Source organism: Budorcas taxicolor, chromosome 14 (genome assembly GCF_023091745.1).
Source record: "Budorcas taxicolor isolate Tak-1 chromosome 14, Takin1.1, whole genome shotgun sequence".
Taxonomy (NCBI): Eukaryota; Metazoa; Chordata; class Mammalia; order Artiodactyla; family Bovidae; genus Budorcas; species Budorcas taxicolor.
In genome coordinates, this window is record NC_068923.1 from 37,995,513 (window position 1) to 38,008,283 (window position 12,771).

Here is a 12,771-nt window from a genome sequence, read left to right on the forward strand (position 1 = left end):
TTCACTAGCTGAAAAGTGATCATCCGTTTTACAGTGAAAGAAACATCAGGCCGGTTAGGAGCTGGGAAATGTGAGTAGCAGTGAAGGGCTCAGAACAGGAGGCTACCCTCCATCCAGGAGTTGAAGGTGGGGCTTTTCCAGGTGGTGAAATTTATCCTAGCAGAGTGGTAGGAGGGAAGTGGAGGTGGAACTCTGAAGGAAAGGCATTTTAGGACATTAATTTGCTTGGATTTTGAAGTTGAATTCTCCCATATAATGTCAGAATACCAAAGAAGGTTTCGTAAGACATGCTGTAATTGGGAAGGAAGTCATTGAGAAAGATGGGAGGCTGTCCCGGCAGGCAGTGTGTGCTGGTGGTAAATGCAAGGTCAAGAGGTGAGGTCAGGGCCGTGGGCTTGGGAGTTTGCAGAGTCACTGAGCATACTGGGAGCAGCTGGGGCCGGGGGGAGTGGTCGTCTGCCTGGTGAAGATCAACAGGACTGTTGAAATAACGCTTACTTCAGGATGGGAGAAGGAAAGACCATGTCGATGATGAGTGTGCTATCCATAAAATCCAAACTAATTTATTATTAAATGAAAATAAATACTCCATGAACTTTGTAGGTTAACGTTCCATCTTGGAATACCAAAGGGATGTTTTCATTTGAGCCACACTGTATCCTCAAGTTCAAATTATGATCAAGAACAATCTTAGAAAAGGCACCTTGAAAAAAATGATTGATGGTCAGATAGTGGTTGTCAGCTGTATAATCATTGCCCCCTGCTTTATGACATATTTTATAACACCATCTTTACTATCCTCAAGGAAGTGTTTATAGATAAAATAATCAGTCTATGCATATTATGTCTAAAAGTTACATGTAACATTTATCTTAAATATGGTGAAGAAGTAAAGGAAGGTAATTTATCATGAAATTACACAGATTTCAATATATAACATAACCAAAATATAACAAAGTAGATAGCTTGGTTCCCGGATAGCTCAGTGGTGAAGAATCCACCTGCCAAGGCAGGAGACTTGGGTTAGATCCCTGGGTTGGGAAGATCCCCTGGAGGAGGAAATGGCAACCCACTCTAGTATTTTTGCCTGGAAAATCCCATAGACAGAGGAGCCAGGTGAGCTATAGTCTATGGGGTTTCAAAGAGTCGGACACGACTGGGGAACTGAGCACGCAAACACACAGACTGCACATCTGTGTGCAGTCTAGTACTTACCATATAGATATGACAACATAAATCAGAGTAATGGAGTAGTGAGGTGTGTGAAGTTAACAACTTCATTACTATACATGGTATTGCAGTCAGAGACTTGATTAAGTTCCAGACGAAACAAAGTACAATCTTTCTTTGGTTTATATGGCAGGTGAGTTCCTGAAAAGTTCAAAGCATGTTAATACAATACAAAAAAAACAACAGTTGCCTGCGGGAGGGTGTCACACACGAATCAGACGATAATCAAAACCACCCCTGTCAAACTTCCAGCCTTCCGCCAGGGTGTTTAGAAAGAAATACCGCACTACCTGTTAGGTCCTGGGGGGCTTTTCTAATGCTGACCGAGCTATAAATGCCATCCCACAGCTCAGCGCTCTGTCAGAAGCACTCCCAGCAACAGGATACAGGTTCTCTTTTCCCTACATCCTTGCCAGCACTTGTTATTTATGCTCTATTTGATGAACGCTATTCTGACAGATGTGTGGTCATATCTCATTGTGGGTTTTCTTGTTTTAAGAGAGATTCCCCTGGAGCTTCAGCGACTGGTTCATGGAGGACACTTGAATTTGGACATGGAGGACCATCAGGATCAAGAATACGTAAAGCCTAGGTTGAGGTTCAAGGCTTTTAGTGGAGAAGGACAGAAACTTGGAAGGTAAAATACTGAAGTGAGAAAAATACTTGTCTTTGTTCAACATGAATTTTCTTTGAGAGCACAATAACCTAGAGATTAAAAATAAAAACTAAGATACGAATTGTGAAGACCTCGCTGATGAAATCAGATGTGCAATTTTGGTGATAGTGTTAGTAAGTAATGTTATACTTCAGTTCAATCGCTCAGTCGTGTCCGACTCTTTGCGACCCCATGAGTCGCAGCACACCAGGCCTCCCTGTCCACCAACTCCCGGAGTTCACTCAAACTCATATCCATCGAGTTAATGATGCCATCCCACCATCTCATCCTCTGTCGTCCCCTTATCTTCCTGCCCCCAGTCCCTCCCAGCATCAGGGTCTTTTCCAATGAGTCAACTCTTTGCATCAGGTGGCCAAAGTATTGGAGCTTCAGCCTCAGCATCAGTCCTTTCAAAGAACACCCAGGACTGATCTCCTTTAGGATGGACTGGTTGGATCTCCTTGTAGTCCAAGGGACTCTCAAGAGTATTCTCTAACACCACAGTTCAAAAGCATCAATTCTTTGGAGCTCAGCCTTCTTCACAGTCCAACTCTCACATCCATACGTGACCACTGGAAAAACCATAGCCTTGACTAGACGGACCTTTGTTGGCAAAGTAATATCTCTGCTTTTTAATATGCTATCTAGGTTGGTCATAACTTTCCTTCCAAGGAGTAAGCATCTTTTAACTTCATGGCTGCAGTCACCATCTGCAGTGATTTTGGAGCCCAAAAACATAAAAGTCTTGACACTGTTTCCCCATCTATTTCCCATGAAGTGATGGGACCAGATGCCATGATCTTCGTTTTCTGAATGTTGAGCTTTAAGCCAACTTTTTCACTCTCCTCTTTCACTTTCATCAAGAGGCTTTTTAGCTCCTCTTCACTTTGTGCCATAAGGGTGGTGTCATCTGCATATCTGAGGTTATTGATATTTCTTGATTCCAGCTTGTGCTTCTTCCAGACCAGTGTTTCTCATGATGTACTCTGCAAAGAAGTTAAATAAGCAGGGTGACAATATACAGCCTTGACGTACTCCTTTTCCTATTTGGAACCAGTCTGTTGTTCCGTGTCCACTTCTAACTGTTGCTTCCTGACCTGCATATAGGTTTCTCAAGGGGCAGGTCAGGTGGTCTGGTATTCCCATCTCTTTCAGAATTTTCCAGTTAATTGTGGTCCACTCAGTCAAAGGCTTTGGCATAGTCAATAAAGCAGAAGTAGATGTTTTTCTGGAACTCTCTTGCTTTTTCCATGATCCAGCGGATGTTGTCAATTTGATCTCTGGTTCCTCTGCCTTTTCTAAAACCAGCTTGAACATCTGGAAGTCCATGATTCACGTATTGCTGAAGCCTGGCTTGGAGAATTTTGAGCTTTACTTAGACGGCAGTCATTTGCATCTCCCTGACTCCTGTCAGCACCTTTATAGACATGAACCATTCCATCTCCACAGCCACTCCTGCATCGTGCCTGTCGCCACTCCATTTGCAGGTGCAGTAGTTCTTCCATTGCCGTTAGGCTAGGAGGTGGTTGGAGTGTGAGGTTCAAACCAGGCACTCTGTCTGCAGGTGCATGCTTTTTACCACTGTGCCATCCTGCCTGTTTCTGATTATGTGGGTTCAGAGGGGGAAATTATTGATTAGATAAAACAGTAAATATCTTAGATCGTAGCTGTGAGCATCTCTCTGCTGTAAGTAATTGCTAAGCTCTTACAGCCAAAGCAGTGTCCTTAAGTTGGTTATTTTCAGTATATTTTAAGCAGCCAAACTCTTTCTTCAGGTTATGGAAACACATATAGAATTCTGATTGCAGAAAGAGGGGATTATCTTAGATATCTCCAGACAGTGAACCCCAGGACTTTGCTAAGCACAATTTAGAAACGAGTGAGTGTGGCATGATGTATGGTGGACTCCTTTATAGTAGCCATGACTGGACTCTTCGTGAACATAATAATGTGTGCTGGTAAACGTGACCCTCCATTTTCCACGCGTCACTGAGGTGGTATGTTGAGTTGGCTGTGTCGCCACCATGCCCTCGGGTGCCCTGTGTTCCTGTTCTTGTGACTCCTTCCTTTCCAGGTTCTTCTCAGTTGCCTTGTGCACAGTGGTGTTCTCTTCCCCTTTCGTTTCTCAGCATAGGGAAGAATTCAGTGTCAGTTCATGATACCTGTCTTTCATTGTTGTTCCATGTAATTTCACTTTGACACACACACACATCATACAAAGAAATGCATGAAAGCTTTTCTTCTTAAGAGTTCCCACCCTGCACTTTATTTTCGTGTTTTGAGAAGTAGCTTAGCTGGCCCGAATTGTTTTTTAAACGGAAAGCATTAAAGCACAGAAAGAGCAGTGTGAGGCAACCTGATGTCATGGAGAGAACCCCAGAACCCCATGTGCCAGTGGGGTGATGAGTAACTTTTCCTCTCCTGGTTGTTGTTAGGACAACAGTTAGAATATTAATAGCCAACTATATAGAAGCACTGACGTGCTTACAGATCGAATTGATTTAATCTTTGCAATAGTGCAGCTGTTGTCTCTGTTTTACAACTGAGGGAACTTGGGCACAGAGAGGTGAAACGACTTGCTGCTGGTCACATGTCTGACTAGTGGTGAAATCAGCCCTGGAGTCAGACTCCTGGATCCATGCTGTTAGCCATGGCGCCTCCCTCACTCCAGAACTTGAATGTGCTGCTGCTGGTGATGACAGTGTGGAGACCTGGGAATAGGGACGCAGAGGGAGAGGGTTCATTGCCTCCTGTCCTCCTGTTGGCACAGTAACCCACCTTGGTGGTACAGCTCTTTCAACCCTGAATTACAAGCTTGACAGGAAGTTCCTTAATACTACCTGATCAGTGACTGCAGATCATCGTTTTCTCCTTTTCCATGTCTTTATCATATACATTCTGAAGTTGGCTCTGTAATATGTGTCAGGAGGTAGCTAAGGAAAGGCAAAGTATAGCAGGAAGTGCCAGTTACTTTTCCCACTTGGCTGTATAGGCTGAGAAAGCTTTCGGGTGGGAATAAGAGCCATAATGAGCTTGGTTTGGTTTGTACTAGAATAAAGCACAAATGCTCATGGGGCCTCGATCCTAACAGATTTTTTTTTTTTTTTCAAAAGTAACATAGGGACCCATCTAAGTCTCAATATTTGAAAGAATAAACATCAAGATTGTCAAAAGATCCCTTAAAAGATAACTGAGATAAGGCTAAGATGTGATGTCTTTAAAGAACTTGGCTGTATTTGTTCTAATTGCTTAACCAAAAGAGCACTCTGTTTTTGATGTTCACTTTCAGCTTACGGTTATGGGTCATCCTGCTAGCATTAGGAGGCACTATGGTTGCTAGTAACCACGGTCCACTGGAAAGAGATCATATCACACAAGGTTCATTACATACTCGTCACCATATATTAAGTCGATAAAGTAAGATCTTTAGTTAGAGTTTCGATACCAACTCTCAAAAATTAATAGACTATACAGTGAAGGAGAATTATATAGTAGACCTGAAAAGCACTATGAATCAACTCAGTGTAATTATATAGTTTTCATGTAACAGTAGGATACAGATTTTATTCAGGTTCCCCGTAGACTGTAAACTAGGAGATACTGGAACATAACCAGGGGTATAAAACAAGAGGCAAAAATTTCATGGTCTAAAGGTATTGAAATCATACAGAGTCTGTTTGTTTATCACATGATGTATGTCATCACCATATGTTAAATTTCTTATTCTTTTTTGTAAAACAGGAACTACTTAAATCAGATTTTTAAAGTATCAACTAAGTTTAAATTAATAGCTTAGTATTGATGATATGTACAAATATAATGATACCTCTTGAAACACTGTTTTGAGCACTGTATTACTATAACAGACTTTCATAACATTATTATTTCCTTTTTTAAACGATAGAACTGGGATTCAAAGAGATTAATTTACATACTTGAGTTCACACAAATTGACAAAACTGGGATCTGAAATCTGTCTGTGCTTATGGTCAGTCTTGGACATAAACTCCAAGTTGCTCGGGTTTCTGACTGAAGACCATTGTGCCCAACAGTCTCATGAAATTTCAAAGGGATGAAGGAGGAAGAAATCTAGAGTGAGGCTTTCAAAAGAAGTTGGATAAACTAAATCAGAATCGTAGGACCCAGAATAATTTTAATAAAAGAGTTTGAAAGAAAAATAGGATATCCCAAAGGAAGCCATGTTCTCGCTGGTGCAGACGTGATGGCAGGACAACTGGAGAGTCAGCTGCAGGTCTGAGTGGTGCTTCTACTGTCTGCAGTGTGTCGTGCGTCTTATATGTTCATATTTGCGTTCTGGTTCTTTAATTCTTCTTTCTTAGCCTCACACCTGAAATAGTCAGTACACCTTCCTCCCCAGAAGAGGAGGAGAAGTCACTATTCAATGCAGTGGTTCTTATTGACGATTCCATGCCAACCACCAAAATCCAGGTCAGGTTAGCAGACGGGAGCCGTTTGATACAGAGATTCAACAGTACACACAGGTAAGCTCAGGTTGACTTATCTTTGTAAATCTGGGTGCATCTTGAGTCAGGAAAAATATGAAATTGCTTAGGTTTACTTTTGAAGTAAGTTTTTGACAGAAAAACTTGAAATAAGAAGTCAAACAATTAGTACTTAAACATCCTCTGTAAACTGTCCAAATACTAATGGAAATACAGATACCACTTAGAAATAAAGACAATTGTTAAAAGCTGTCATTTTGTGCTGCTGCTAAAACCAGGAAAAGTTGAATCAGATTTGATTTGCTTTAGTAAAACCTTATTTGGACTTTACCCCTTTAAAATTTTATGATAACCCTGATTGAAAGTGGAAGTCGCAGTCGTGTCCTATTCTTTGTGACCCGTTGACTATACAGAAGTCCATGGACTTCTCCAGGCCAGAATGCTGGAGTGGATAGCCTTTCCCTTCTCCAGGAGATCCTGCCAACCTAGGCATTATCAGGTCTCCTGTATTGCAGGCGGATTCTTTACCAACTGAGCTATCAGGGAAGCCCTAACCCTGTAGGATTAATAATCTACATAGAGATTTGTAGTGTAAATAAAGTTTAATTGTACTGTTATCAAGTATTTCAAATAAACAGTTTTAAATGTCATTTTAGCATTCATTTGTTATGCTAATAAGATATTATTTTTATTGTTCACTGTGTCCCACTAAGATAACATTTATGATCTTAGTTGAGTTACTGTGTCTGTATAAAAGTAATTTTCTTAAACACTCTTTGTAGGTACAGATTCACATTGACATAGGCTCACCTGAGGTACCTTTTTCTGGATCATGTGCTACTAAGATATTTTATACTATGAAAAAAATCAGCCCTTGTAGTTCAGTGTAGTAGCATTGTTAATGTTTCTTTGATAGAACAACTCACCTGGAGATTGTGTCTATTTACAGTGAAAGTAACTGTTAGGTACTCTCCAGAGTTAATCCTCATGTTTTACCTGAAAGCTAAGATAAATCCATCCATTGAAATTAAAGAAGGTTATAACACATTTAAATAAGGATTAGAACTGTGTGATTTATTTTAATTATTATCTAATTTTAGCTAAAAAGCTTAAATGACAATAAAACTTCCATATCACAAATTATTTTCATCTTATTTCTTCAGGATCCTGGATGTCCGGGACTTTATCGTGCAGTCTCGTCCTGAGTTTGCAACTCTTGACTTCATTCTCGTGACTTCGTTTCCGAACAAAGTGCTAACAGATGAAAGCCTGACACTACAAGAAGCAGATATTCTTAACACTGTGATACTGCAGCAGCTAAAATGATACTGTCCTACCTATGCAGTAGCATGTAGGAGTGGTAATGTGCCATATTAGTGAGGAAAATACTTAAGAGCGTAAAAAACTATTTTTATTATTTATACAGATAAATTTTGACTTAATTCTTCAATCTTCCAGCTTGAGGACAGACAAATTTGGACTAGGAATAGATGTTTAGGTAACATATGTTTGAAGTTTTAGCCAAAAGGGCTGGCTTCCATTGATAGCTTTTAAATATTCAGGCAAACCAATTTGATACATGCTCAGAGTTAATGTAACAGCACTTGTTTGCACAGAAAATGAACAAAATGCCATTTTTGACAAGTGAATTTGGTAAAATTTGCACTAAAGTTTCTTGATGCTGCATTGATCAGCAGCCATTAAGAAATCTGATCAAACACTTTGAAATATTTTCTGTAATGTATATTGGGAAGTGTGTCTATATTCTGATATTTAAATACTTGGGTCATATAGTAGTTATTTCTCCTAGTAAGATAAATAATTCCTTTCTACTTGCTGACTTAGCTATTTTACTCATGTCAGAAAGTAGTTTCGCCTTGTGTTTTATGACCATCATAAACCAGAAACAGACATAAAGGTCAGCAGTTCTTGAGGAGGAGTGTGTTCAACTGCACTTGCAAGGAGAGTAACTACAGTCCCTGGCAGCGCCTGTCTTGATCACCCTCTTTTATTCATTCAGCAAGTGTTTCTGGGGGACCCACCATGAATACTAAACACTGTTGTAAGTGTTCAACCCAGAGTGTATTGTACTGCAAGACCAAACGAGGGCAGAAACGGAAGAATGACTTCCATCAAAGAGACGGAAGAGTCACCAGCGTCAATGTCTGCGTTTCTGCTGGAGCCAGATGTTTGCTGAGGGAGGGAGGACGCAGCAGGAGTGAGAGAAAAGCTTATTCTTCCCAACACCATTTCATCTCTGGTCACCTCTCCTGGCTCATCTTTTATTGCTGCTGTAACAAATCACTACAGACATAGTGGCTTACAGTAGCCCAGGTTTCTTGTACTTCTCCGGGTCTCAACGTGGGCCTCACTGGGCTACAGTCAGGTATCAGCAGGGCACCGTTCCTCTTGGGAGGTTCTCGGGGAGATGTGTGTCCTTGCTTTACCAGCTTCAAGCAGCCACCTGCATGCCTGGGCCTGTGGCCCCCTCTCTTCGTCTCCAAAACCAGCAACACTGTATCCCTCTGACTCCTCTGTCATCACATCTCTTTGAAAACAGCTGGGAGAGAGTCTCTGTTTATTGGGTCTATCGGGTGATCCTGGATGCTCTCCCCACGTAAGGTCTCCATAGTAACTGGATCCTTGAGGTCCCTTTGATCGTGAAAGGTGATGGATCACAGGTTCCCTCCAATGCACCAGCGCTCATCTCTTGCCTCTTCAGCTGGCATCCATCCCTTCACTGTGGCCAAGCCCCTCATCTTGGCTTCTATCCTTATGGCTTTTGCCTCCAGCTTTGATTCTCCTTTCTTCTAAGGGCCCTGGCGATTACATTTGCTTTACCTGGGTACTCTAGGATAATCTCGCCTCAAATGTGTGACTTAACCCCATCTGCAGAATCTCTTCTACCACATAGGCTGACAAATTAATTGGCTTGCGGATTAGAACATGAACATTTTGGGAGGCCATTCTGTCTACTGCAATCCACTTCTGTCCCGAAGATCCACATTCCACCCTGAAAGGTGCTCAAGAGCTTCAACCCACTGCAGCACTAGCTTAAAAGTGCAAAGTTTTACCTGGATCTCATGAACTCAGATGTCCCGAATCTCATTTAAATCATGTAAACCAAGTATGAGTGAACATCTGGTATGAGTGATTCCTGGGACACAATTTATCTCCATCTGTGAACCTAGAAAATCAGTTACATAATGGCAACAGGCAAACCGTTCTAGACATTCCTGTTTAAAAAAAAAGAAAATGGGGTGGAAACAGGAGCTGCCAGTGCCAAGCACTTTATAAGCTCAGCCAGCCACACTCGGCTTGAAGGCCTGGAAACAACCTTCTGTGACACAGCAGCCTTTCTAGGTGTGTGACTTTCTCTCAGAGACCTCTCCCCCCCACCCCCACCCCCACTTTTTCATGAAAGGTAGTGGGTATTTGCAGCCAAGTAATTTTATCAGCTTGTAATGTCTGTGTAATTGTAGGAGGCTGAGCCATCTTTTTTTGTTTCATGTTGTCTCTGTCCTCTTTAAGAAAGCAGTGTCTGCTGATGTAACATTCTCGAGACGTATGGATCTTCTGTGTATGGTACAGAGATTCACTCCATTAGACCACAGGCTCCTTCCAGAGCTTTCCTAGGTAATCCAGCTGTTTCTGGCTGGCTGTGACCTCTTTCTCAGGTATAAGCAGGTCATAGGCCGCAGGCTCATCTCTTTCCCTAGAGCAGGCCTCAGCTCAGTTCAGTCGCTCAGTCGTGTCCGACTCTTTGCGACCCCATGAATCGCAGCACGCCAGGCCTCCCTGTCATCACCAACTCCCGGAGTTCACTCAAACTCATGTCCATCAAGTCGGTAATGCCATCCAGCCATCTCATCTGTCATCCCCTTCTCCTGCCCCCAATCCCTCCCAGCATTAGAGTCTTTTCCAATGAGTCAACTCTTCGCGTGAGGTGGCCAGAGTATTGGAGTTTCAGCTTCAGCTACCTAAAAGTAAATCTTTGCATTTTAATGTCTTTGCCATAAGCTAAGGATTTCCAGGTCAAGTCCTGTTTCCTTTTTTTTTATTTTAACAGTCCTTCCCTCAACTTAATCTATTTTTTCTCACATTAGACTAATCAGTAAGAAGAAAGCAGGCTGCCCCTTGCCACACCACTCAGAAATCTCTTCAGCTGAGAGTCTTGAGTTTCTCTCATGCCCCTTTCTTTCCACACAGCTGCAGTCAGAATGCTAAGCTTCCTGCCACTGGTTCACTGGAATCTATCTTCATTTTCCTGCGGCACAGGCCTCATTTCCTCCCGAACTTTTTAAAAGGTCCTTTTTTCCAATAACCCTGTCCTCACAGCCACATAGCTGTTCTCTGCCACACTCCTTTGAGTTCTTCCACCCTCTTCCCACTGCCCAGGTCCAAGGCCACTCCTGCATTTCTGTGTCTTTGTTAACGGCAGCACCCACTTCTTGGTCTCTGGAAAACTCCACTCTGCCAGTTGACCTGCATGTGCCAGTAGGAGCTTTGGATGTCACGTTTCACTGGGGGCTTCACTTCAAGGAAGCCTGAATTTGCCTATGTGAGTCAGACAGTGGGAGGGCTCCCAGACCTGCCCACCTACCAGTGTTGGCCTCACCACTGCAGAGAAAACTTGTGCTCAGTGTCATAAAAGAAGCAGCATATTCCTAAGACTTCTCAGAATAGGAAGCTCTGTTCCTTCCCGCTGGTTGGAAACAACCTGGAGAATGCAGACGTGACGGTTCAGTCAGTCTCTACAGAGAAGGGTTACCGGGTGTAAGCTACGCTTCCAAGGAGCAGAGTCATAGCCATATGGAAATAATAATCTGCAGCAGGTGAACATTTTAAATAAGGGCATTGCCCTGTTTTGGATTAACAAAATGGAGAAAACCTGTAAAATTATTTCAAGTTTTATTCTTGTAGTTTCTTTTTAATCAGGTGGAGTGCCTGTAGGTGCACATACAGGAATGACTGCCGTTCTTGTATATAATAGTTTTCCAAAATAGATTCTCGTTGGGAGGGAGAACTAAACAGCCAGAGGGGTGATAATTATTTTCACCTGTTCTACAAAGCATTTGCTGCCTTCAGAGTTCTCCTGAATTCTTTTTACTGTTGCGGTCACTGTAACTTTTTAAAATTTATAATTCCGTTAGAAGAGATTGTTAACAATAAACAGCCATGTGTGACGTCAGTTTTGCATGATGTGTGTAATCAAGGAAGTTTTAAATGTGTGCTTACCAATAAAGATGTTTTCACTGGAAGTCATCGAGAAGCCTTTTCACAGTTTCCTTGATGTACAGTTTTATTCAGGTGACTTAATGGAGTATTTTAAACATCAGTAACATTTCCCGCATGCATCTTTTTGATGAGCAGGAGGATCTGAGTTGTAGGAGTGTGATCTCTGTGTCCCATCACTGATGCAGTTTTCATTCCACCAAAAGAAACTGCAGATTTTTCTTCACTTTTGCCACAGTGGACCTCTGAAAACATTGTCATGATATGTGTTAATAAAGTGCCTCAGGATTTCCCCTTAAGAGTTTTTGTCCCTGGCCAGTGATGCAAATAAATGTGTCCAGTGTTGTCATAAAGGCTAAGAAACATTTTCTGTAATCCTCTTAAAGTATCTTTTAACTCCAAGTAAACATTAGTAAAAGGAGCCCTGTTGCATACGTGTGTGTGTGTGTGTGTGTGTGTGCACAGCACGTATAAATTACTCATGTGGCCCATAACTAACAACTAGCTATAATTTACTTAGTTTAATACTTAACAATTGGGCCTCTTTAGAATTTATAGCTGTGCTTTAAGTCTCTGAAGAAAAGGGGAGGATGGCTTTTTTTAGGAAGTTTGAACTTGATGGTTTATTTTCTTCTAGACAGATATTTCTGTATTGTTAAAAACAAGAGTATAGTCCATAATGGAACCCCTAAATGATAAAGGCCCCCGTCACCAAACGTTGACTTGACCTAATTACAGCAGAGGCCCTCCCAGAAATGGAATCTTAAATCAGTCTTTCGATAATCTGGTCAACACTAAACGGGTCATCTGTCTGATAAACCCTGCTGGCCCCCTCAAGAAAGTGACATTACCATAACTTTTTTGCCTAGTGTTCGCTTCCTGTTCCCTCCCTCTTCTGCCTAAAAAACTGCTCAGTTTCAACAGCTTCTAGGAGCTCCTTTCTGTTTGCTAGATTAGCTGGTGCCCATTCGTCAATTACTCAGTAAAACTCACAAAATTTTTGCAATGTATTCATTTGAATTTTGTTTTTTCACAAAATGTGTAGCAGAGACCTTCAGTCATTCTGAAAAGCTACAACTTTAAAATTTCCTGAGTCCTGACTAGGTGGTTTCAGATGACTTCTTAGGCCACTCAGAGGAGAGCTACAGGAAAGATGGAAATAAGTGCAGATCACAGCATTTCTTGCTT

The 12,771-nt window shown here is 41.7% G+C and overlaps 1 protein-coding gene across 1 annotated transcript in view; it reads left to right on the top strand.

Moving 5' to 3' along the window:
* Positions 1-11,777, top strand: part of UBXN2B (UBX domain protein 2B) — a 29,642-nt gene extending 17,865 nt beyond the window's left edge. Inside the window, exons 6-8 of the mRNA XM_052651526.1 lie at positions 1,730-1,867; positions 6,226-6,387; positions 7,512-11,777. Coding sequence (XP_052507486.1) covers positions 1,730-1,867; positions 6,226-6,387; positions 7,512-7,674 — 463 coding nt within the window. The 3' untranslated portion in view covers positions 7,675-11,777. The remainder of the gene's footprint in view (positions 1-1,729; positions 1,868-6,225; positions 6,388-7,511) is intronic.
* Positions 11,778-12,771: the final 994 nt, after the last annotated feature.